At 40.5% G+C, this 27,240-nt stretch overlaps 1 protein-coding gene across 5 annotated transcripts in view; it reads right to left on the reverse strand.

Annotated features, from left to right (window-relative positions):
• The window catches only part of TTC8 (tetratricopeptide repeat domain 8), a 44,788-nt gene extending 18,306 nt beyond the window's left edge, over positions 1-26,482 (reverse strand). Inside the window, exons 1-8 of one of the 5 annotated variants that reach the window (XM_066342565.1) lie at positions 26,319-26,482; positions 16,536-16,565; positions 10,972-11,092; positions 8,740-8,803; positions 8,473-8,632; positions 8,173-8,262; positions 6,111-6,155; positions 2,459-2,544 (exon numbers count right to left, since the gene is read on the reverse strand). In XM_066342565.1, the coding sequence (XP_066198662.1) occupies positions 2,459-2,544; positions 6,111-6,155; positions 8,173-8,262; positions 8,473-8,632; positions 8,740-8,803; positions 10,972-11,092; positions 16,536-16,565; positions 26,319-26,432 (710 nt within the window). In that variant the 5' untranslated portion in view covers positions 26,433-26,482. Of the gene's footprint in view, positions 1-2,458; positions 2,545-6,110; positions 6,156-8,172; positions 8,263-8,472; positions 8,633-8,739; positions 8,804-10,971; positions 11,093-16,070; positions 16,268-16,535; positions 16,566-26,318 lie in introns of those variants that run through there. The other 4 variants (XM_066342566.1, XM_066342568.1, XM_066342567.1 and 1 more) reach the window with 4 other exon arrangements.
• Between the last annotated feature and the right edge of the window lie 758 nt (positions 26,483-27,240).

Raw genomic sequence — 27,240 nt, forward strand, 5'->3', positions numbered from 1 at the left:
GGAGGGATAGGTCATATGTCCTTTATTACTGTAGCCCCAAGAGAGAATTTCCTCTACTACTATCAACAGGGAATTTACCACAGGGGTTCTCGTGCTAAGGAAATGGAGTAGCTCATGTATAAAGAAAGTATAATGAAAACATCAGTCAAGTTCACAAACACAGGCGAACATCAGAGTCCAGAGACAATCCCTACCAACTGCCAAGTTTTTCTCTGCAATTTAATTCAATAAACATCATCAAGCACCAACCGCGTGCCCGTTTCATGATGGTAAGGAGACGCAAAAATGAAGAAAACAGGCATGTCCTGAAGGCACCAATAATGACTGAAATAAAACAGGCTCACAGATGATAAATTTAGTATTGTGGCAAGGAGGGGGGAAGAGTGCTTTGAGAGCACAGAGGAGAGGACGTAACAGACAAGATTCTGAGAGACAGGGTGAGGGGAGGGAGAGGGGCCAGTTCAGAGGGAAGGAAACCCTCAGAATAAGCACACAGGCAGGAAGCGCAGAGCAGTTAGGGGAAGGCCAGGCTGTTCGTCTAACCTAACGGGGGACACACGAGGAGAGGGAGAAGTGAGTGCAGGCTAAGACCAGACCGGGACACCACACCTAACATCCAGACTTCATTCTGGAGGTAATGGAAAGTAACCAAAGAATCCAACAAGAGCTCTTCTTCCACAACGGTCATTCAGACAGTACTACACGAGAAGGAATGATCGGCGCAAAAAATATATATCTAGTAGGAGAAAATTCCAATAAGCAGCTAATGAAACAATTCAAACAAGTGACACTAAATGCCAGAATGAGGGCATGGGGCGGGACTGGGCGGTAAGGCAGCATCCCTGAAAGCCGTTGCAGAGGAGGGACCGCAGACCAGCTGGCTGGGAGCAGAGGCAGAGGTCAGTTTGGGGCACACTGTCTGAATCCATCCTTGACCTCTGCAGTGGCAACTTGGAGCTTTTCTCTGGGCCCCCACGCACCTGCGCCTGCTTCCGCCATAGGGGGGACCACGCTTACACCCGTTTACTGTCCTCTCTCCCCATTTGACTGTAGACCATTTGAAGGAAGAATCTATCAAATATTTGTTACTCTAGTGCCTGGCAGAGTAGCTGCTCATTAAATATTTTACTGAGTGAGCGAGTGAATGAATGAATAAATACATGAATGCAATATCCATAATAAAGATGAGAAACTAGTAAGGAACAGAGAAGAATGATAACATGACAAAGCACACTCTTTTAAATGCCATCCTACCTACATGGATGGCAGAAGGAATCTGAATGGTGCTTATCTTTAATTATTAAGGATTTCTGAAGGTTTTTCTGAGAAGCTCAAGATTTCAAGTTTATCTTCAGAAATTACCTTCATAAGAATATAATGTGATAATGGTCTAAAATTACTTTTGAGCGGAAAACACTTCCTCAATCTAACAGAAGGAAAAAAATACTTTAGCGTTCTATGAAAAAGATCTAAATGGGAAGTAGTCTTAATCTCAACAGTAAAAAAAAAAAAGCACTCCTTTGGGTCCATTGACATACTCCCTTTTCTTCAGTGTTTGCCTGAAAACTGAAGTTTATAAGTATTGAACGAGGCTCATAGTGACGGTTCTACCTTGCTTTTGAATAATAAAAGACATATTTATCTTTACAAAACATAATTTTCCATTTGTCTGTACTTTTCAAATGCTCCAAGTACATTTCAATAGCAGGCCACAAGTTTCAGACTGTATTTCCTAGTTGCTGTATAATATTCATCAACTTAATTACAACTTTTCTGATCTGCCAGTTAGGTTAAAAATGTATTTAAGTATTAAGCGAATTAATGGAAGGCTGTTCAGATCCTAGAGAAATACTATGGAACTGTGCAAATAGTAAGAGAACTACATCCAAAACTCTGAGCTCAAATTCTTGTTCTGCCGCATACTAGCCATGACTTTGGGCAAGTCAGTTTATCTTTCTGGGGTTCAGTTTTTCTCCTCTGGACCAGGGCTAATAATAGCAACCTCCTCCAAGGTGCCAATAGGTGAGATTTCAGCGAGCTAGTGCGATGTATGAAGGAGCTGGCTGTTCGCTGTAAGGCACTTCCCAGACCTGAGGCCACAGGAGAAATGAGGAAGGGCTGGAGAGCCAGGACGTGTGTGGGGGGAACCAGCAGACCTGATCTTGTCCCAGGTCAGTTACCAGCAGGCTCCTGATGCGGATCACAGCCTCCTCTGGCCCGGGCTTCCCATCTGCAAAGGGCTGTTGGGCTCAGCGTCCCCCCTTCCCAGCTTGGGTCTAGAGGTGTCAGTTCCTTGTGCCACCATGTGATTGCTGAGTAAGTGCTTCCTCAAGAAAGCCAATGACACAGTTCTCATCTCTTCATGAGAAGATACATTCCCAGACCCCCAAATGATCAGATGTGAGACTGGAAGATATGTCGCCACCTCTAAGCCCTTCACGGAGAACGCAGATTGTACCTGTAGTAACACTTCCCAAGCTGCACTTTCCACCACCAGTCCTTGTACTGACAATACTCCGTGGAAAGGGCGGCCAGGTCCAAAGCCTTTGAAAACAAGTCACTGGAAGTTAGTATTTTCTTTTCTAACAATAAACAGAAACAATAAATAATGAAATAAACTGTATAATTAGCATCAATCAAAACATGCACTAGAAATCCTAGGGCAGCTCCAGTTGCTCTGTTTCCAGATGGCCCCTCCAATTTCCCTCAATAATCAGTTCCAGACCAGTGGGCTGACAGCAGATGAGAAGTAAGCACTGATTAAAGGGAAGCAGATGTACAATATATTTGAGTGCAATTTTAAAATGCAAGGGACAGAATTGATATTTTAAAAACCCGTAAGTTTTCATCATCTCCCTACCACTTATTGCAGGCAGGGAGATGATCTAGTGATTCAGAATGCCTCCAGACTCAGTGGCAGTTAACGCCCGGGGTGTGTTAGCCTCGTCCAACTGCAGGCCCCACTTTACACAGGGACGTAGAGACACAGCAACAGATCAAGCAAGTAGGAAAAGGCTTGGCAAACAGGATCGGGAAGAAGCGTGGGTACTTGGGTAACTGTCACTTTCCAAAAGGCCTCACTCCACTATTCTGACATCACCTCCCATCCCAGTGACTCTAAGGGGTCAGACTTCCCTTTGCTGCAAACTGAAAAAAATATCTCCTTAATTGCTTTCATATTTTACATGCGTTTATCCCATCTCTCTCATGTCTTCCAGTTTGTTCCATCCAGTGTTTATTCAAGATCTGACAAGAAATCACTAAATAGGAATGAGAATTTTTTACAGAGGAAGTGGAAACCATTTGGACGAGGGAAAAGCAAATCAATCATTACACAAATTTGAAGCTCATGTCAAGACTTGGTGAACAAAAACTCAGGCTATTTGTTAAAAGAGAATGCTGACTTTTAAAATAATACTTATTATTCTTTCTCTCATGGTTGAAAAACTTCTATTCTTTAGACAATGTTAGTATAACTATGATCACCAACAATTCAGTTAAAGTAACTCTTAGATCTTCAGTTCTGTTATCTCAGACTGTCTCCTATGTTATTGTCCATTCTTAATATGAACTCTTTTCTTAAATAAATGCCAAAAGCACTCCTTGGGTCTCCTGCTGCAAAACTAATAACATTTCTTTGTGTTGCCCATCTTCTCTTGCTCCAGGGGAGGCTTCTAAATATGCAAACTATTTATAAAAAAAATGGTGTCACCACGCTGGGCTTCTAATAGACTTGAAAAATCAACTTCTCTACTTGAAAGCTATGGCAATTTAAAAACAAGACACATAACTCTCATATGCTTATTTTTCTTTTCTTCCCCCAAGTCAGAAATAAAAATGGAAGCAAAAACTTAGGGGAAAAGTATAACTTCATTTAGTATTTTCCCTGGAACTACTAGAAAGCCATACTTTCAATCAGCTCAATTCAAGAGTGTAGTGTAAATATCTGAACAAGTTAATTTTGACTTAATCTTAATAAAGACTTGTTCCAAAAAATAGATTATATTCAATCTCATGTTTAACAACCTTCAGTTTTTTTCATAAAATTATGTCACTTTTTTTTTTATATTTTCTAACTTTCCCAGGTTAGATTTAGTGCTTATTACAGGCTATTGATTTGATTCTCACATGTGGTCCTGAAACAAGTGTTCCTATGTAGGACCCCTGCTCGTGCTAAACCAATTGGGGAATTAATATGAATTATTGCTATAGAATAAAATAATGAATATATACATTTCAGTGATCATTCTTCGTATGAAGACTGAGGCTGCACAGACAAAACCATTTGTGACTATTTCAAATAGCCCCTCAGTCCCGTGCGGACAGGCACCCTTCTTACACATCTCTGTTGTTCTGATAGGTTGCTGTGCTATTAAATAGAGGCACTCAAGAATTACCTGTTGATTTAATTAATTCTATTCTTTGTTTCTAATTTATGTTGAAAATAACTAAATACCAAATAAAATTGACATGGTAATAAGATTTGTATTAACATTTTAAAATGTTAAAGTGGTGACAAAAAATCTATATTATTTCTTTAAAGCCCCAATTTTTTACTTTTTTTATTTTTAATATTTTTCAATTATAGTTATAGTCAATATTATTTTGTCTAGTTTCAGGTGTATAGCATAGTAGTTAGACAACCGTACTCTTTACAAGGTGCTCCTCCAATAATTCCAGTACCCACCCGGCCTTGTATAAGGTTACTACCGTATTACTGACTATGTTCCCTGTGCTGTACTCTACATCCCCACGACTATTTCGTGACTACCAATCTTCTCAATCCCTGCACCTTTCTCACCCAGTCCCAGTTACCTGCGCATTCCCCACTCTGTCTACAGACAAACACAGAACCACCAGCCCACACGCCGCTTTGCTTTGGTTAATATCGGCCTCCCTCCACAAATGGGGAAGGTATTAAGAACTCAAAGACAGAAATATAGTTTTCTATAGAAGATCAATTTGATTTTTTCTTAACATTTAAATATCGTTTTACAGTATTCTCCATATTTGTCTAAACATTCTCTACCTTTGTGTGAAATAATGTATTTACAAATAAATTTGGAGGCCCCCCAAAGTAACCAGTACAAAAGCACCTCTGATTTCTTCAGCATGTTAAAAACAATTCCTTTTCTTTCCTTTTCCAGATAAGTTGCAAAACATACAAAAGGTGTAAAAAAATGCATGCTTTTTGTTCATTACCTAAATTCTTCTCCCATTCAGAAAATAACATTTGTGGGAAAATCTGCAATGCTGTTTCAATGGGAGAATCTGCTCCATATCAGAATATAACATGGCAAGCTCGTAATAGTGGAAACAGAGCAGGGCTTCTGTCCTACTCAGTGCTCCTAGCACACATCATGTTACTAAGACACAGGCATTCAGTACTACCTGTCAAAGAATAACCCAGTCAAATAACAGATCAGTAACTAAACTAATGAAGATAAGGAAAACAGGAAACAACAATTTGTGCTTTTTGCTAAATAAAAACAAAACAAATTGCTTAACTATATGTTCTGTGATGACATAGTGTATATGTATTGGGGGAAAGCAGATGAAAATAGCTCAGTTGGTTAGAGTGTCGTCCCGACATGCCAAGGTTGTGGGTTCGATCCCCAGTCTGGGTACATACAAGAAGCAACTAAAGCAGTATGAATAAGTGGAACACAAATTGATGTTCCTCTCTCTCTCTCCTTTCTTCTCTCTAAAAATCAATTTTTAAAAAGAAGGCTTTTCTGTGTAAATAAAAAAATTGAAAGCCATTGCTTTATTAATCTCAAATTTTAAAAATTAATGTAGATAAAGAACTGTGGAAGCATTCTAACACAAGCTTATTATGTAGCATTCTCAATTATCTATATGTTGGCCTTTATCGGAGATCTGCGTACTCTATGGGTCAGGCACAGTTCTTACCACTTCTAAATACACACAGGTTTTTCTATTGAAACTGACAGTTTTGAAAGAACTAGAAAGTATTAGTAATTCTCCAATCTTTAATCATTTTATCTGCTTATAAGGTAAGAAAGGTAAGAAAGAGAACATTTCAGAATCTAAATCCCCAGTCAGAAAACTTACAATAAAAATATATATAGCATGAATTCAAAACTTACAGTCTTAACATCATTTTCATGATGAAAGATATACTCAAACAAAGCCTACGAAAAAAAAGGCCAAAAATACATTAGATATTATTTTAACAAAAGTACTAAAGTACTCTATTATTATATCAAAATTGAAAGGCAGTCTTGACAATTGCTAGATTGAACCAAAATAAGAAGGTACTTTAAAAAGCCTAGGGTTCATAAATAACAGGTCTGTCCATCATTTGTCACAATCACCCATTTTAAATATGGCTATTTACAACTAATACCTATTTTTACAGCATACAAACTGGAAAGCTCAAATAACTGAACTTCTTTTTCATATTATATATACTATTTTATTAGAAAGAGACAAATGAAAAAACTGCCATAAAGTGGGCTATTTTTTACTTATTATCTGGATTACTCTAATATGCAACCAGGCCTGAGAACCATTATTTTAACCCTTCACCCAATTCATCTGGATAAAGAAGCATTTACTGGATTATCTGTTGGTAATACTGCATTTGTCCATAATAATATTATTGACCTTTTCAAAGAGGCTGGCGCCCTTAGAAGATACCAAGGGAAGACTTGGAAACAGAGAAAACTTGGAAACAACACCCCTCCTCCAAAAAAGGAAAAAAATCAGGACAAGATATTTCTTTTTAAAAAATATATTAAATATTAAAATTAAAAATATTAAATATTTTAAAAATTCCTCCACTTGTTCTGTTTTACAGGAGAAAAAAAGTCAGGAGTGCATTGGGCGCTACCACTGCCACGAAAATGACATTACAACACCTAAGACAGTGAGTGTCAGGGAGTGGCCACAGACACCCAGTAACAGGCCGATGGTAGAAATGAGCCCTGAGGAGTAACGGCAAGTTGGGGACCAAAGACAGAAAAGGCTGGCTTCTACACCTGGCATTACTTCCGCACCCAAAAAAGTGAAAACTCTAGTTCAGTCTAGATCTAGGAACATACATAGGTGTGTCCTGGAAGCGTCATCATTTAACTGAGGAAAACACCTCCAATGACTGCCCTCCTTGGCTAGAAAACGAGCCATCCAGCCACCTCAAGTAAATGGCCGGAAAAGATGGAAAACCAGGTACTCCAAACCGGCTGCTTTTCACATTCCACTCTCATGGAGGAAAGAGAAATGACTAAAGCTTTATAATGGGCTGAATGAAGGTGATTGCTGTCAAGTAGGAAATGAAACATCCTCAGCATCAGTGTAACCTGTCCCCTTTCTAGCCACTAGTGTTTCTTTTCCTGACTGAAACATCAGGTCTGCATGGCTCCTGTCCACCTCGGGTTTCCCTAATTTGATATTTAGTAAATATGTTAAATGCCATCAGAACTGAGATTGGGAATGAGCTCAGGCCTCATGTACAGAATTCACAGCGATTCCAGTTAAAAACCTGAGCGAGGCTTCAACCAGCTTTCAGAAGGTAAGGGCTCCGCGCTCTGCATTATTCCAGCTCACCTCCAAGTGTGTTTACACGGGAAAGGTCGTGGACACCCTTCTCTCTCTGTCTCTCTTTCTCCCTCTCTCTCCCTCTTTAATTGAAAGGGGCATTTAATCTTTGAGTAGTTAGAATTACTAATGTAGTTGGCTTGCCACTGTCTGGCTTGAGTAATCCTTATTGAGATGCCTGATTAATTACTAATTAGAAGGAGTACATGTTGTTTATCTTCTTTTTCACAGTCCTAAAATCCTCAAGGACAGAAAATTATTTTTCTGAGACTCAGCCAACCTGAAACACAGGAAAAGAAACACACACATGGACAGATGTCCTCCTGAGTTCCACTCTCGGAAGAGGACACTGCACATGTGCTTCCCTTGCTTGTGAATGACTGCTCTTTGTAAGGACAAAGACTCTCCCAGAAGAGTGATGCCCTGTCCGCGCTTTATTTCTGATGGACCTTCCTTAACTCCAGACTAAGAGCAACTTTACATATAACAGTAAATAATCCTAAATTCATTTCAATCAAAACATGGCCTTTCCTTCACGAATTTTTACCCCTTTCCTATAATGCCATTACGATAATACTTCTAACATTACTTCATAACATAAAAAGTACATACCTTTGCCAATTTAGGTTTCTGGGCATATTTTGGTAAGTTCAGTCTAGATAAATTTATAAACGGTCCATCAGGACTTGTAAGCATGGAAGCCTATGGAGAAAAACAATAAAACAAGAAATAGAAAACTTTCTCTTGAAACACAAATTAAAATTTATGCATAAAAATGATAAAGGCAACGTAAGTAAAGAGGATCACCATTAAAGATCTTCCCTGTAGTTTTCCATGATAACAATAGTGAGAAATGATGTAACAGAATGCTACCTTGGTAATACAAGCTGTGGAAGTGCTGACAGAACTTACCGTGCCCAGCCTGACAAATCTTCCGGACGAGCTGGTGACAGGGCGAGCTGTGTAGGCGGTCCTGGGCGTTCGGATGGCCTGTTCCATGGTGCTGGGCCTCCCACTCTGGGTGCTGGGTCGAAGGAAACCCGTAATGGGTCTTCCAGCTTGAGTGACTGGCCTGTAATGATTGTAAATTGTTAAAATACGAAGAAGATCAATGAAGGAAGATTCTCAAACCGTCCAGTCAATACTTAGCGGCAGAGAGTATGAAATAGAAGTATCTACCTGACGGCTGGACTAGGTCCTCCCGTCTGACTGGTTCCAGGGAGTTTCAAAGATGTTCCAGGTCCTATGAGGTGAGATAATAAATTCAATTTATTTCTTTCTTCCCTTCTTTCTTTCCCTCTTTCTTTCTTTCTTTCTTTTTCTTTCTCTGTCTCTCTCTCTTCTTCTTTGTTTCTTTTTTTCTTTCTCTCTTTCTCTTTTTTTTTGATAAGTGAGAGGCAGGAAGGCAGGGAGGCAGAGAGACAGACTCCTGCATGCACCCCCACCAGGATCCACCCGGCAAGCCCCTACAGGGCAATGCTGTGCCCATCTGGGGCTGCTGCTCCGTTGCTTGGCAACCAAGCTATTTTAGCGCCTGAGGCAAGGCCATGGAGCCATCCTCAGCATCTGGGGCCAACTTGCTCAAACCATTCAAGCCATGGCTGCAGAAGAAGAAGAAGAAGAGAGAGAGAGAGAGAGAAAGACAGAGAGAGAGAAAGAGAGAGGAAGGGGAGGGGTGGAGAAGCATATGGTTGCTTTTCCTGTGTGCCCTGCCAGGCATGGAACCCAGAACATCCACACACTGGGCCAATGCTCTACCACTGAGCCAACTGGCCAGGGCCTATGTATTATTTATTAAATGGTAAAAACTGTCAATAACAAATTTTCAGAAATGTGCTGGCCTGGTGAAAAAGACATTAACAACAGGAAATATATTTTAGGGAAATGTGTTTGAAACATATTTATTGAGTATCTACAATCACGTTACTTAGGTTATCGCATTTAATCTTTGCACTAAGTCTGTCAGGTAGGTAGTATTAACCCATTTAGCAAAGGCTTAGAGCAGCGATTTTCACCTTTGTGCTGCAAGAATTTTTAAAACATGCAATAGCTATTCAGTCAAGAGCACTGACCTCTTTTCCCTTAGACTGTCCAGTGTGAATAAATCAAAATTATATTTATTTTTTGGCTCAGATCAGCAAAATACATATTTTTTGGCATTCTGTAGAAATTTAGTAATTAGTTTATGTGTGCCATGAGATGAAAAAAGGTGAAAATTGCTGGTTTAGACAGTTAAGTAAATAGGTCAACCCATTAGTAGAGCTGGGATTCCAACTCAAGACTAGCCGGCTCCGAAGCACCAAAGCCTCAAATGATGGCTTACACCTAGAGTTTATTTTTCATAAATTTCTCCCAATAGATCATTTCCCCATAATATCTAGAATTGAGATATTTTAACTCCAAAACAGCAAAATGATGAGGAGAAAAACATTTTAACATGAAACACATTTTTTCTCTCAATTTCTATTTGAAGCTTTCCAAACAATATAAATGACTGATAATTGTTATAACTAATAAATTACCAGCTAGACCACCATGTGTCATGGTAATCATCCAATACCATTTGTACCAGCTCATCTGCAAGCTGGGACTGGGCTTCTGTGACGATCCTCAGAGGCAGGGCTAGTCAACCTTTTTACACCTACCGCCCATTTTTGTATCTCTGTTAGTAGTAAAATTTCCTAACCGCCCACCGGTTCCACAGTAATGGTGATTTATAAAGTAGGGAAGTCACTTTACTTTATAAAATTTATAAAGCAGAGTTACAGCAAGTTAAAACGTATAATAATAATTACTTACCAAGTACTTTATGTTGGATATTCGCTAAGTTTGGCAGAATAAATCTTTATAAAACAACTTACTATAGTTAAATCTATCTTTTTATTTATACTTTGGTTGCTCCGCTACCGCCCACCATGAAAGCTGGAACGCCCACTAGTGGGCGGTAGGAACCAGGTTGACTACCATTGCTCAGAGGCATTCACAGCCCAACACATCACCTGGTCACTTCACATCACTCATTAGGGTAAGTCATCTTCAATTATTACAATAACGTGATGTTTTTGGATGATCATTTTTTGAAAATCCTTTTAGAACACTAGTTCTTTAGATGCTTCCTGTGTTTATACTCTCAGATAAGCAATCTTCTGATATATTAGATAAGCAATTCAGAATGCATTTTTATAAAATATTTTTAAATGAAAGATTGTTATACATCAATCTCACACCTTCAGTTTAAAACAATATAACTGAATTGTGGAAGGAAAGTCTATGTGCCATCAGGCAGAATAGGGACCATTTACTTGAGGTAATGTTTTCTCATGTGTACAATGTCTTTCTGTTTCTTTTATAATGCAAGACTTCCTCCTCCTGACGGCATTTCATTTGCTTAACTGGAAAGCCGACACTTACGTGGAACCTGAGCAATGGCGTTTTCATCCAGTATCACTTCCGCAATCCCTTCCTGACCTACATCAATTTCATCGACGTATACCATTTCAGTTAGTGCTCGTGCTTTTAAAATCCAAGCTGCCTAAAAAGCATGGATAAAATAAAGCATATATTAAAAGCGTTAGGAGGACTGCGAAGCCTATAGAAGCCAGCCATCCTTTACTGTTATCTTTTTTTTTTTATTATGCATGTTTACACATTATACTAATTTAAAGGACCATGTCAAGAAACTAATAGAAGAAGGAAAGGTCATTATCTATTGCAAAACAACCAACATATCAATTACCTAATAAATAAAAGGGTGATAATTATCTAGTGGCCTTCCAACATGCCTTTTTATAGGTAAAATAAGATCTTTAGAAAAAATTTTACTAGAATAATAATTTGAAAACAAATGGTTACAACGACGGTGCTCTTTGTGCCTACCTACTTCTGTGCTAAGCCCTACACGATGACTTCTCTGATAGTTCAACTCTAAACCAGTCCCCTCTTGTCTGTCTCACAGAGCATTCTCTTTATACTTCTACTATTATGTACTTACCATATGCAACAAACACCATAATTATTTGGGCATAGATTAGATAGGTAAGCCCTCCCTTCCCTAGAACACAAGTTTTGTTTTGTTTTTAACCTTGTTCACTCTTAAATTTTCCATAAAACCTATGGCTTTTGTACACAATAGGTATTCCCAAAATGTTGAATTAACTAAGATCAATTTCTCCCAATTCCCAATAACTCATCAGCACAGTCTTGGCTGCTTCGTGATCCAGTCAGTAGACAAACTGCTAGAAAGTGGTGGGAAAAGGGAAAAGGTAATAAAGGAATCTGGAGAATATCTTATCAGCTTTGCCTTGCCATGAAAAATTAGATGAAAAGATGTACACAATCAAATATCTCATTAAACACTTGAAACTACTTTATCAGAAATGTGTACCTTTCTGCTTCACTAGAAAACAGCAGAGAACAATAAAGCTTGGTGTCCTAGGGACAATATGGAAGGAAGGCAGGTCTTGAAGCAGCAGCATGGAACTATCGTCTGACAAGGGAAACATGTCCGTGGGCTCTGGCTGTGAAGTGTGCGGAGTGAAGACGAAGGGACTGTAAGGGGGACACCTGAGAGCTACAAGCAGCCCGCATTGTCCCCCATAAGGACCTTGGGGTGTGGTTAGTCAGTCAGTTCACATCTATGAGCACCTCCTAAATACAGCATTGGGCTAGGTTCTGAGATGGAACACGGGATTAAAACAGCATTCCTAATTTCCCTGAACACATCACCTGTTGGAATATCTGACAAGGCCAAACAGTGCAAGTGTGGTATGGAAAATAGTTTTATAGGAATTAAAAGTAGAGATCTCTTCATGGGCTTAAAGTAATTGGAATGCATATATAACTTTTTTTTTTTAAGACAAAAGGGCCTTGGCTGGGTGTCTCAGTGGATAAAGCGTCCAGCTGGTACGCCAAAGGTCACAGGATTGACCCCCGCCAGGACACTTTGGAGAAGCAATCAATGAGTGCACAACTAAAGCGAACAACTAAGTGAAACAAGTTGATGCTTCTCTCTCTCTCTCCCCCACTTTCTTCCTTTCTGTCTCTCAAATCAATGGGGAAAAAAGATAAAAGAAAATCTTCATGCTTTCATTTTAATGGGAATAAAGAAACTCTTCACGATATATTTAGGTTCCTAAGGTAAAATTACATGTTAGATGATTGGTTTTTTGGCTTGTACTTTTCTGGTTGAGGTTCACTGGAATCCTATCAGATAAGTTAGAATTAAATGGTTCAAATGTTGTGTGTAAATTTAATACAATTGAATGAGCAAAATATGAACTCAAAAAAACTAATTTGTTTGTAAAAAAAAAAAATCAATTCCAATCGGAACTGCATCTAACTGGGAATCACCAAAGTATAGAAACAACCTGAGGTTTTTACCCATAAAATACAAGGAAAACTGCCAGATCTATACAGCTATTCTTGGGGAATAAGGAAGTTATCATTAGACTAATGGTTTACTTTCACTTCAAAGATGGAAATAAGTAATCCTGATTTAAGTCCCCACATACTGGCTGCCCTGCAAGTATGTGATGGCTTCAGTGTTTCAGCACATTCTTTGCTCAGCACCCTCTGGTGGACAGGAAGAAGGATTGCAGCATTTTCGGGTGAAACAGGAAAGCGGGAAGTGGGCTTCGCTGGTTGGTTCAGCAGGCTCACTCCCATATTTAACTCTGAGCTAGCCAGGTCCTGGGAAATGAGATGAGTAGGCCGCAGTCCTAGTTGTAGCTCATGACAAGTTCAGTGTTATGGGGAAAGTGTAGTAACAAGATTGTGGAGGAGAAAGAGACCCAGCTAGCTGCCTTGGCGTAGAGGGAAGAGTCGAGTTTGGCCCCGTGGCCAAGGCTGGGAAGCGTGCCAGGCAAAGCCAGGAGCAGGACGGAGCAGGCTAGTTTGGCAGCTCCAAGAGAGTTGAGTCTGGCTGAAGAATCGGGTTCAGCTGAGGCAGCAGTCAGAGACGCTGGAGAACAGGGCAGGGCAGGTAGGAGAGGGACCCGGTATGCCACACCCAGGTCTATGAACTTGAATCCTGGCGGTGAGGAGCTGATGGAGCTTTGATACTATGATTTGAAGTCCTCGCTAAGTTGACTTTCTAAAAGCCAAATTTTTATTATTATAGTATCATTTATATAGTTGGGTGTGTGTTAATTATCCATGCACATATTTTTTAATAATTTTCATGTCCAGACTTTAGCTCATTGTCCAATCCATCATGCTTCTTGATATCTGTCTTCCTACTAACCTCTCAAATATTAAGGAAGTGCAAATTTTTTATATTAGGCCAAGCAAAACATAGGAAAGTAAATCCACTACTCCCTCCCTCACCAAATGAATAAATACTTCAGAAACCAAGTAAGAACATTAAAAAAAAAATTTTTTTTATTCCACAAGAAGTCACTTTTTCAAAAAGGTAGTTATTTTTGTTCCAATTTCTAAAAATCTAATTTTTAAGTAGAAAGAATGTGAATTTTTGATATTTAGAGCTCTGTAATAAAACCTACTTAACCCATTCTTAAATTTTAAATTTCATCAGTATTTGGGAATATTAATCTTCCTGACTCTCCTTCTGTCCTAACCAGAAATGACCTGGAAAGTCTCATCTCACTGCTAACTAGGTTCAACATCAGAATGTATTCAAAGAACTGCTCTTGGCAATGTGAACAATTCTTGAGACTTTAATAAAAAACAGCAGATGGGGCTTTGGCTTTTAAAAAATTAAAAATTTTATTTTGGAAAAAAGCCAAATATGTGTCACAGCTCAAAAATCCTCTGCCTATTTAAATCTTTTTAAAGTTCAAAACTAATCAGTGATTAAAATAAAATGCATAAGAAAGCACAGTCTGTGATCCAAACTGCCCCTTAAATCCGAAAAAATATATATAAATTAACTTGATCAGACATGTATAACTTACTGAAAAATGACAGGGTCATGCAATTTATGTCACTAATTGAAATACCTGTGTATTGGAAGTACTGTGAAGTCCACAAAACTAATAGATGCTTAGGAACTTACTTTAAAGAAAAAAGCATAGATTCTCCCACTCTAAATGAGTGATCATCACATCAATTATTTCCTTTTGATCCGTGAAATGTAATCCCATCTCATTCACCTACTGAGTCTACAGATTATTCTGGAGGCAACCATCTGCTGGACAGCATCGAGAAAATGCTGATCCTGTTCTACCTCTTGTGAGGTTAATCCCATTTTAGTTATAAAAATAAACATATGAAAAGATAAAAATTATACTGCCCCCGGGAAACGTTTCAATTGTTCTGTTCCTCAACACAGAATGCAAGGGCAGCAGTTAAAAGCATATAAGAAACAATTGTTCCAGGTTATCATTAGACTAAAACCCAGAGAACAGTGTGTCAAACCTGATTTTTTTTTAATTAATTTTAATGGGGTGACATTGATAAATCAGGGTACATATGTTCAGAGAAAACATCTCCAGGTTATTTTGACATTTGATTATGTTGCATACCCCTCACCCAAAGTCAAATTGTCTTCCGTCACCTTCTATCTGGTTTTCTTTGTGCCCCTCCCCTCCCTCCACCCCCTCCCTCCCCTCCCTCCATCCCCTCCTTCTCCTTCCTCCCTCCCCCCCCCCCAACCTGATTTTGACATCATAAGAATCAGTAACATTTGACAGTGCCTAGTCTATGAAAATGAAAACTCAGGCACAATAGATTGAATTATTATTGTAAAACCTCATTTATTTTGAAGTTGTAAGAATGTGCCAAAGAAGAGAGGCAGAAAGTGTGAACAGTGAGCTGGGAAGAATCCAGTCGGCGTTGCTCCCTCTCTATCTGTTTGTTTATTTATTTATCTAGTTTACTACCCAGTGGGTAATTGAGTCTACGGTAACATACCAGAAACGTAAGACTAAGTACTGATCTTTCATGAAGTCCCTGTGCTAGTTTGAAACCCTCAAATGCCATTTACAGTTTTAAAATCGCACAATGCAAATTATTGATGTTTGAATTTAATTTTAAGCAAAATATTCCAAAATTACTGAAAATAAAAAAGCACATTAAAGCTCTGTAATTTAGATCTTTTTAAATGACTTGTACCTATGCAAAAAATAGTTTTGCAGCATCTATCAATTTGGAAATCAGGGTTATAAACATTTCAAAGACAAATGGCATATTTGAAAGAACAGAGAACTACATTTTAACCTACTTATGGAATTTGTTTGATACTACTCAGGCCTCCATAAGGGTCCTTTGAATATTGCTTTCTTCTAAAAGGGTTGATGATTATACATATGAACCCATATAAGGTTCAAATCGCTTATTAACCTACAAAAAGAAACACCTAAAAGCCTCTCGACTTGGCAGGGCAGATGCCTGGCAACACTTAAGCTCTCTGGTGTACAGCTCTTTCCTCCCTTCTCCTTATTCCCAGACTTAACTGGAAACCCACTTGGGTTAAAAGTTCCACCGGCCAGGCGACCCCTCTCTCCCTCACGCGCTGTGCCTTCCCCAGCTGACAGGTGTCTCTGACCACCTACCTCTAACCTAGTTGATTTGGTAGATGTGGTGGTCTGGCCACTGTGCCTTCCTTCCCTCTTCACTGCAACCGGCAGCTCTGTCCAAAACCAAGACCTTCGGAAGCAGAACCGGGCTGCTCTTTACTCCAGGCACGTCCTACCCATCAGCCTTCTCCCACACCTGTGCTCTGCTGGCTTCCTGCTCCTTTTACATGGCCCGGGCTCCCTTTCCTGTATTCTCATCCTTCTGGCCAACGAGCTCCAAGGCTTACTGAATAGACTGCATGAGTTCTACAAGGCTACCCATCCACAGACACAAAAGTATTAGAAATATAATAGTTTATATAAGAAGGTACAGAATGCAAGGTGGATATGGCTAATTCCATAACACCGCAGGTAGATATGCAGCGAGTTTTCTAATCTATAGCGACAACTACGCAACATAATTAAAGTATTCTCTACGAAAGGTTGCAGCTAACCCTTTACCTGAGAAACCGGCAACTCAGCACCTGGCTCCTGGGAAGCATTAAGAAGGTAGTAAACATTTTTAAGACATACAGTTTCTAAAATAAAAAGTTTTAATGACTAACCAAGTATATGTAGGTGAACTGAAAATCACTCAATAAAAATCAAAATATTAACTTTAATTTTTCCCCACAAGTGCTCTCAGGAATTCTGTAAAACTAATATACTCTGAAGAGTACTAAATGTTCTATGATTGGAAAATTCTAACTACTCTAAACTCATTTAGAGCACAGAAAAGATATCTTAACTGTTTGTTCAATAAAGACGCAGTATTAAAATAAATTTGACAAATTAAAAATAACTTGACAACTGTACCAAGGAAACATTTCTTTATATTCAAAATAAGTTCATAGTGGTTAAAACATTCAGACTTGAATCACGTGGGAAGGAGAAGGAAAATCTTCATACTCTACCCCTTCTATTTAATATAAATGTAATGGGACTAGTGGCTAAAGATAAATGAATTCTGACTATAATGTGCTTTTTACAAATAGACTACATAATATATATTAGTGCCAGGTGCTGATAACACAGAGGGGTTTTTTTCTGTCCAAATTAAATAAAAATCTATTGATAAAAGACCAGACTTATAACAAAATTTATTGGTAAAACCTCTATACTTACATGTCTACAAGTCAGCAGCCTCTGTTGAATACCTGAGTGTGTTTTACTGAAAAATTTACTAAGACACAGAAATAGGAAAGATAAAAAAAAAAAAATCTTTGTTTGCCTCATTTTCTATAGATCTAAAATCCAAAAGAAATACCCTAAATATTTCTTTAAGAATTATTCTGTGTGCAAGCAATGTGTAAACTATCTGGTCTCCGTGACAGGATGAGTTTCTTTCCCTTGGCACATGGTGGGAATGGGAGAAAAAGGCTCAGCCAGGCTAGAAAGTGACAGCCCTCCAGGGCGGGCTTCCGAGAACAGTTATCAACCAGCTGAACCAAACACAAAACAGCAACTACGAATACAGCGACTGGAGGTTTCCAATTCCACCGTGCGTAAGAAAGATCTAGGAAAAGTACACATTTCCCACAGTCATGCTTAGAGGAACGCTGTCACAGGAAATGAGGTGACAGAAGTAACCCCTTCTATTCTTTCTTTACCTATTTGTATACATGGCCCAGTAGCTCATCTGATACTCATATCATAGCAACCATCTGAGAGAGGCAGGTAAGTGATATTATCCACTTCACAAAGACTAAAACAAATTCAGAGATGTCATGTAATTCGCCCAAGGTTACACAAAGCCAGAGCTCTTTCTTGCTGGTGCATCTTGGAGATAAAAGATGAGTTGGAAATAACATGGCAGGATTGACAGGGAAAGTGTAGGAGAGACACAAGGTAAGTTCCATACAGAAAGGGGTTAAGGGTTTAGCAGAGCTGATTGCAGACAGTGCTCGCAATGGAAGAGAAAACAACTAAAGGAGATGCTTATTGTTCACCATGGGCAGGAAGACTCCCCAAGGCCGGGCTGGACCTCCCAGCCCAGCCTCGACGCTCCGCTCTCTGAGGAAGGCCTTCGTGCTCTGTCACACTCCAGTGTCCCTCAGGAGTGTGTTTGTAAATAGCACGCAGGAAAATGATGTGAAGTGAGAAGGGGAGAGAAGAAAATGAGAGGCACCGAGGATGAGAAGACGCAGAGGCAGGCAGGCTGTATGAGTGGAAGGTGGAGACAGGGCCCAGAGAACACACTCACTCCGCAACATTCTTCCGGCACCCCGCGCACTCTGCTAGGCACTGAGAGTCCTCTGTGGGGGAGAGCCCGTGATCCAGTGAGCTACAATACATGTTAAATGCTAGACTCGAGTTATGGACCAGTTATAGATGACTTAGATGGAGGGGAGAGAAAAAGAACACGAGAGAGAAGGAAGTCAGAAAAAAGGGAGAGAGATTATTCTGGCAATGACAGTGTGCCAGTAATCTATGAACTATAGTCAGTATCATTTTATCATCAATTTCACTGGACACTTTCCTCACAGATGCTTTCCAGATTACCAAAAATCCTTCCAGAAAAACATAAAGGACAGAATCCTACATGCAAATACCTCTAGCTATAGAGACAATAGCAGCCAACATTGCTGACCACTTACAATGTATTAATGAACTGAACCCTCACAACAAGCCTTTGAGGTAGGTATAGAGTCATCCCAGGCCATATTGTGGTTCACTTTTCATGGTCTCACTGTATCACAGATATTTAAATTGTATATGTCTAATTTTGTATCGCAGATTTTTCGCTGTATCGTGGGATTTTATTTAGGTTTAAGAGTGTAGAAAGTGTTTAAGAGCATAGGAAGTGTTTATAATAGTGTGGGAAATGTTTATAAGAGTGTGGGGACGGTTAATAAAGCCTTAAAATATATGTAAATAATAAAATAAATATAAGGTCACTACTTGGCAGATTGTCACCTATCGCAGGGGGTTCTGGAACCTAACCCCGCAATATACAAGGGACCACTGTATTATCATCCCCATTTTACAGCTGAGAAATCTCGGGTCAAGGAATACAGGCAGTATACGAACCTAGACAGCCTGGGTCAACAGCATGTATCATACTTCACTGAGAACGTGAGACCATACATAGCAAGCCTGGAGAGCAGAGTACTCTAGGCCGGGGGAGACCCAGGCTTTGCCTGGCTGGCCTGGAGGCCATCGGAGCAGCACGGCTGTGACAGAAAGGACTCAGGATGTTGTCATTTAGAGATAGGACAAAACCTTTCTTAAATTACCGAGACCTACATCTCTGGATCTCTCTCAACAATAGTTGTGTGATTTCAATGAACCCACCCACAAAGGGAACCACAAGTTAGGTCCACTTGCTCTAGCAAATTATTTCCATGGATATCCACACAGGTGAGAAGCACCAGGCCTAACCCTGGAGGCAGACCTGGGCTTGCTCCTCAGGAAGCCCCTTATGGCGTGACCTTGAACAAGCCACACCACCTCCAGGACCTAGTCCTCCTCTCACTTTAGAGTAATAGTGCCTTCTTTACAGCAGAAAACCTTGCACTTTAAGGAAATGTAATAATTTCAGGATTCTTTCATATACACTATCATTGTTAATGAAGTGTAAGGTTGTAGCCCCTTCAACAGGAAGTTGTCAGTCACACAGAATTTCTCTATAAAACATTTACACAATGAATGGAAAAGCACCAAACTCTCTATGACTTCCCTTTTCAGAACTCAGAAGCAACTCCCAGTTATGGCACATCAGATTAAAACTTCATTGTGGCCTGACCAGGCTGTGGCCCAGTGGATAGAGTATCAACCTGGGACGCTGTGGACCCAGGTTCAAAACCCTGAGGTCACTGGCTTGAGTGCAGGCTCATCTGGCTTGAGTGTGGAATCACAGACATGATCCCATGATCGTTGGCTTGAGCCCAAGGTCACTAGATTGAGCAAGGGGTCACTGGCTCAGCTAGAGCCCCCCAGTCAAGGCACATACGAGAAAGCAATAAATGAACTAAAGTGCCACAACAACAAGTTGATGCTTCTCATCTCTCTCCCTTCCTGTCTGCCTGTCCCTGTCTGTCCCTGTCTCTGTCCCTGTCTCTCTCTCACTAGGAAAAAGAAAAACTTCCCTTTGAATCTCCTTCAAAGTGAGCAAGAGGCCACGGACAGTCGAGTGGCACTGCCTAGAACCAGCAAACAGTCATCAGCATCAACTTCAGTTCACATCAGTGTGCTTCCTCCCATCCTCCCGATGGTAAGCTTCCTCTTAGGTCGCTGCTATTGCTCCAGGGAATGAAATCTCCACATCATTCTGAATGTGACTTCCTAACTCACTTGAATGTGCCACCAATACTCATTTCTGGCTAATGAATCTGACCTGCTGAGCTATTTTTCAGAATTCAACTATAATAGGAAGGGGAAAAAATGCAAGAAAACAGAGAAATGGATGATTCAGAAGGTTAGGGAGATTTAGTGACCAAGTAGCTCAGTAGGAATGTAATCTGTATAATTCAGTAGGAATATAAAATCATCAAATGAAGACTCAAAAGATTGTGACTAAGTTTCCATAGCCCCAAAGAGGAAATAAATTAGATGATCACACAGAAAGGTGTTTTTTGGCTTGGATCACCACATAGTTGTCTCAACCAACTACTAACTGACAGCTCGTTGGGGAGCCCTGGTTCCCATCTTTCATCTAAGCCAGTGACTTTCAGCCTTTCCTCCACCTGCAAGACACTGACAATATTAACCCCTCCTCTCTGTTATCTCACACTACAAGCAGAGAGTGGGGGTGGGGAAGGAGAATGTAAATTATCCCCATTCTGATATACAGCTAATCCTCCCCCTTCCAGAATCACTAATTGTAGTAATTTAGAAATCTGTCCTGGCTGGGTAGCTTAGTTGGTTGGAGCATCATCCCAATATGCCAAGGTTGTGGGTTTGATTCCCAATCAGGGCACATACAGAAAGCAACCAATGAATGTACAACTAAGTGGAACAAATCAATGTTTCTCTCTCTTAAAAAAAAATATAATAAATTTAAAATTAAAAATAATTTGGAAATCTACCCCAGTGTCATTAAAAACCTCCCTGTTTTATGACCTGTTTAATTATAATGGAGCTAAAACAGCAGGACTGGGTTTAAAGCCTGAGTCTGCCGTACGGAGCACAAAGAACAGTAATCAGATTAAGCAACTAATCAGGATGACCGCCGTGGGCCGTGAGAGCAGCCCTTCCCTCGCGGGCAGACCGGTGCACAGAAGACCGTTCTGCCTTGCTCCCTTATGTCTTATAACTCTGAACCACTTATTCCGTCACGATTCAAAGAACACTTTGAGAAAAGAAAACACCTCTCTGTGAATTGCTAGTTCTTACTCAATGCTATCAAATGGGGAAACAATGCTAAATTAACCAGTTATCCTTCTCTCTTTATTCTTAACTGACCAAAATCTTTAATTGATGTCCTTCATGCTCACAGACCCTGCCCTCTGTTTCTCACCGTTCTGCATCTGGGAAAAGCAGTTCGGAATCCATCTTCTCCATGAACCCTCCCCCGTTATCAGCCACCATGTTATTTACACTCAGCCTTCCCCTCAGTCTTTCTGCATCCAAATAAAAATGCACTGCTCTGAGGAAGCATGCTATTCCGTAGCATGTCACCTCTCTCTGGCCAGCCTGACCACCCCAGTTTTGGCAAGAATCAAATTAAAATATTATCCAGCTTGTCCTAATACAAAGCACAAGGCACTAATTAAATATTTTTGATGGCAGTATATCAAAATGATATCTCTTAAAGGAGAAATAAAATGTAGGATAAATAGTCTCAAAGGTAGGCTTCATCTAAAAAGTCTGATGTATCAAAACCGAAATGTTATCTTTTCGAAGCTCCTTGGACAAGCTTCTAGAAAGTTTAACACATAACAATCGCTTTAGGGACCTTCTCCTCATCTGGGAGAAAAACAAGAAAAATCAAGTGAAAAAAACAACATCAAAAGCAAAAGCTATTTTGTTCTGAGAAATAAAAAGGAAGAGGAAAAATGAATCCATTTGGCTCTAAGAAGAAATACTTTAATCTCCTTGCTCTTCTATGTGTCCTGGCCCTGCCTCCGAGTCACTCATTTGTGCTAAAATCAGTTTGGTAGCACAGGAGTGGTCATTCGAATAGCTATGAAGGGAAAGTCCTCTTCTTTAAAAGGAGTCTTTCTAGAAGTCTCAAAGAAAAAGCTAATGGGACCCAGGAAGATAAACCAGCTACTGCGGGGCGCTCTCACATCTGTTAGCTCTTCATAGACCGGAAGTCTCTCCATCATTGCTCCACTGAAACAATGAGAACTCTGTAAGAAACACCAACGAAGATCATTACTATTAGGAACACTCTCCTGGTGGGATTCAGGAAGAATTTTCTGGACTAATTAACAAGAAATGAATTAAGTATGTCCATAATGCCATTACATCTATTTGAAAAGATAAATGTACACTTAAGAACCAATGGTGCTGAGAATTAAGGATGGGGGGCAAGAGGTGGGGAGAGAGCCACCTTCATCAACAGAGAAGCTGGTGCACAGGAATAACGCCATCAAAACACACATATGCATCTGACCGAGGCACTCATTCAGCAAATACCCAGCGACAGCTGTTGATGCCAAACTCCGTGAGTACCGTACAGACCTGCCGTCCTGGGCTCTAAGGAAAGGAAGAAGAATTGTTGCTTCTACTCAAAGGAACCTCCTTAAGCTTCCTAAAGCTCTTTACTAATTGCATCAGCATTCTAATGTAAATGTTAAAAAAAAATTAATCAAGAAAAAAAGCAGGATTTCTTCAAGCTTGGGAAAATCAGACTGGGAAATATTTACCAAGTGAAATAACAACTGGGTTCAAAATACCTAAATTGGCGGTAAGGAAAGCATGCAGTGCAGAGGTATGGTGTTTAAAGGTTGGCTCAGAGAATAACTAACATGAAGGAACCCTGTAAGATTTTCAGAAGCTCTTTCCAGACATCCAAAGCCCAGTCTGGCAAAGTAACATCAAGTTCAACTCTACCACTGGTGAGACACTAGTTGTTTCTGGCAACATATATCATTCCTCTTAAATAAACTACCTCAGCAAAATAAGTAAAAAGGACTAGAAAGGAAAAAAATAAGATAAATTTCTCTTACATCTGGTCCTGATTCTCCTAGGCTTACTCTTGACTTTGGACTAGCTGAACATATCCACCCCTGCTCATAACAATGAAACAGTAATGAAGAATAACACTTTTAAAAACCATCTATAGTATTAGAAATTAATTATGTATCACATTATGAAGTATCAAATCCATAACAAATAGGCTAACGGAACAAGCCGGGACCTACCAAGACCTGTTGCCATAATGATCTAATGGTTAACCAATGACAACAGCAGTATTTCTCAGTATGAACCTATGTCCTTTTTTCCCTTCATTGTCATTATCAAAATCACAGTTCCACCAAACATACTCTGTGACATTTTAATCTTGCAAGAGGGCCAGTAAGGCCTAATGGGAACTATATTATAAGCCAAATAAAACACCCAATTTCTTACCTGGTACAGCTACTAATTTGGGAGCTTTTAAACGAAGTAATTAATTTGGTATCTTATTCTTCCTAGGTAAAAAGAAAGGAGCCAAGATCTTCTCTGTGACCCCTTCTTAACCATGACTAAAAGCCCTACTGCTTTGCCTATGCATTTTCCCAGAGCGACATCTCCCAGGATAACAAGGGAGATATTTGTACCTCTGTCCTCCCCAACAAGGAACCAGTGGTCAAGTCAGTTTCAGAAACCTGGCTTCATAAAAGATGGGCAGATCTTCTTCCTTCAGGGCTTCTCAGAGCCTTTCGTCCAAGACACAGATATGTCAAAATTCTTTCCCACTTAAAAAACATCTTGAGCCTGAACCAGGCAGTGGTGCAGTGGATAGAGCATCGGACCGGGATGCGGAGGACCCACGTTCGAGACCCTGAGGTTGCCAGCTTGAGCGCGGGCTCATCTGGTTTGAGCAAAAGCTCACCAGCTTGGACCCAAGGTCGCTGGCTAGAGCAAGGGGTCACTCGATCTGCTGTAGCCCCCCAGTCAAGGCATATATGAGAAAGCAATCAATGAACAACTAAGGTGTCGCAACGAAAAACTGATGATTGATGCTTCTCATCTCTCTCTGTTCCTGTCTGTCTGTCCCTGTCTATCCCTCTCTCTGTCTCTGGAAAAAAAAAAATCTTGAAAAAGTCAGAATAGATAGGAAAATAAGACTAGGAAAAGTTCAGAAACATTTTCAAAAATTAGGCTATGAAACAACAAAGACGCGGCATAGTACAAACAAAGGGAATGCGCTGATGGGCTTTGTAACTTTGGACAAATTACTTCACCTTGTGCCTCAGTGTGCCCAATCTGAAAAATGGGGGAGATAGTACCAACTTCCAAAAATAGCTGAGGCTTAAATGAGATAACATATAAGACCCTCTTGCAAACCTGACACAGAGTAAATAATAAATGTTAGCTATTACTTTTGTTACCTCCTTTACAAGGTTATTCTAAGCATAGGAATACATACAATTTATAGAACGTATGCCTGGGAAGTAGTAAGCACTCCATAAAAGGTCATTGAACTGAACACATATGAAGTCCTGATTACAGTGCTTAACCCAAACTGAATCTAAACTTATAGATACTAAACGCCACTATGATTCTGTCATTAAGATTATAGGGTCTTAACCATTAATAAAAACACTGTAGCTTTGTCTATAACATTTCCCAACATGACAACATCCCCCTAGGATGCTAACAGCCAAGATATCTGACTCTTGATGGTTGCCAAAAAAGGAACCAGTGGTCAAATAAGTTTCAGAACTATTAGGTTAATAATAACTAGGCAAAATTAAGTTCCTGTTCTTCAGAACTTCTCAGAAGCTTCGGTATGAAACTTGAATCTCTAATAAGGGAATCTGCATTTCCCAAACGCACTTAATGAGGACACTTTCACTGAGCAGCTCTCGAGATCAGTGTTCTCTAGAGCACAGAATGGAAACTACCCTCACTCAGTGGGAAAATGAAAACAGCATAGAAAGTTCTTGAAAACCATCGTGCCTAGAACATTGTCTGGTACATCACAGGACTGTAATTTTTGTCATACAAATGTAAATGGGTGAATATGTTGTCATGATCCCCTATTTACTCATGAATTTTTCTTTTTTTTTTCTGAACAGCATCTGTGGTACTACTGTCCCAAGAAACACGCTTGTCATCTAGGGGAGATGTACTATCTATCTGAAGGCCAAACTGTTCACAGGACAGATTACTCTCCACCCATTTGCTGGGACCTAAGGCAGAGCCCAGGAGCAATGTTCACACTCCTGCCTCTATCTACTTATGCATCTCCCCTGTACTTTTCCTTTTTCTAACTAGAGGAAAAGTTGGGACACAAGAACTATATTTTGCATTTACTAGAACTACTGACAAACTGCCACAGCTCTGCTTCTAAGCTCTCTTCTTCTCCTTTTTTTGCCTCTTCTGGGAACTACCTGTGAACCAGACTTGTACCTCTCACACGCACAGTATATGACCTTTTCACTCACTTTATTTAATATTACACTTGATTTCAGAGAAGTTAAACTATTACTGTAGTTTATTTAAGATGTCTTTTAGTCAAAACCATCACTCCTTCTTTTAGGGGGGAAAATTTCCCCCATCTTTCCCTCCTAATAATAAATGTATCCTTTCCCCTCCTTGATTCCTCTAATTTGCAGTATTTGCCTCAAGTTGCACTCCTGCCCCCAAATCAAAGGCTCCTCACTCTCGAAAACCACTCCTAAGATGAAGTGGAAGAATCACACATTTGATCCAAAACTGAAAAGGCAGCTATTCCAGCAGGAAGTGGGAAGTTACCAATCTTTATGTTTATATATAATTGTTTTAGAAATTAACAACGCACATGCAGCGAGCTTGAAGAGCCCATCCATGTGCGAGTAGAGGTGAACGATCGAAGTTCCTCAACAAAGTAAAAGTCAGGGCTTTAAGTGTTCCTTCCAGGGACACTTGAAAGTTTGAGGAGGGGGCGATCACGGCACAGCAATCGTGGGTCCCTCCGGGACTCGGGTACGCAGCGGACAGGCAGGCACCCGCCGGCCACGGCTGCAGGGGTGTCGCTTCAGGCGCCTATGCGGACTGTCAATCACCCGGGCCTATCTCCCCGGAGTCCCCGCCCGGGGGCCTGAGCATCCCCGAGAGCCCTCGGCCTCGCCGCCAGGATCCACAGGGCTGATGGGGTCCGGCAGGTACCTGGTCATAAGGGGACTGCTCCAGCACCTGCGTGCACAGATCGGCGCAGAGCTGGAACTTCCTGCGCCTAAAGTAGCTCCAGGCCAGGAGAAGCGGTTCCATCTCCGAGCCCATGGCTGCCGAGCGCCGCCTGTGAAGGGCCAGGGCCAGGGCCGGACCCAGGGAGGGCGGGGACCCAGGAGCCGCTGGCATTCCGCTCTGCCCAGCAACGCGCGGCGGCGGGGCCTGGTCAGGGGCGCCCGCAGCGCGCCTGAGAGGAGAGAGAAAAATCCCTGCGATCAGAGCTCAGCTAGGGCTTGCCAAAAGTTGGTGCAGAAAAATGTGTACTTTTAAAGGCTACAAATTTTATTCATTAAAAAGGGGGGGGGGGGCTCGGTGACTAAATTAAAAGGCAGAAACTTAAACACCTCCGACTGGGGTCCTCCACCACCGCCCGTGTTGGCGCAGTTGCCTAGCAGCCGAATGCTCTTCTTCCTCTGCTAGTACCAGAAAAATCCCGGGAGTTGACCCTCCCACGGGGCACTATCCCACTCTTCTTCCTTTACGTATTATTACCCGTATCAATGACCTTTCTGACTATAGAAGAACAAGCACGCGAATAGCTTTTCAATACCAACCGTCCTGCCTAATGGAACCCAAAGCCCTGTTTAAATCCTAGAACTCTCCCGTCTGTTTCTCGAAGTCCTTCTCACCAAATCCAGTAGTCCATATTGAAGGGAGCATTTGAGATTGCTTAGTCCAATGTATTCAATTTACAGATGAGAAACTGAGATAGGCTGAAGAAAGAGAAATTATTTACCTAAAGTCTCATGTAGTTAGGGATCTGGGCTGTAATCTGTGTAGCTACAGGCTGTTATTAACTGTTTGTTAATTTGACTCTGCAAAGGGATCCTGGATTATAAATTATTTGGTTTTACCAAAC

The sequence above is a fragment of the Saccopteryx leptura genome, chromosome 6 (assembly GCF_036850995.1).
Source record: "Saccopteryx leptura isolate mSacLep1 chromosome 6, mSacLep1_pri_phased_curated, whole genome shotgun sequence".
Lineage (NCBI taxonomy): Eukaryota > Metazoa > Chordata > Mammalia > Chiroptera > Emballonuridae > Saccopteryx > Saccopteryx leptura.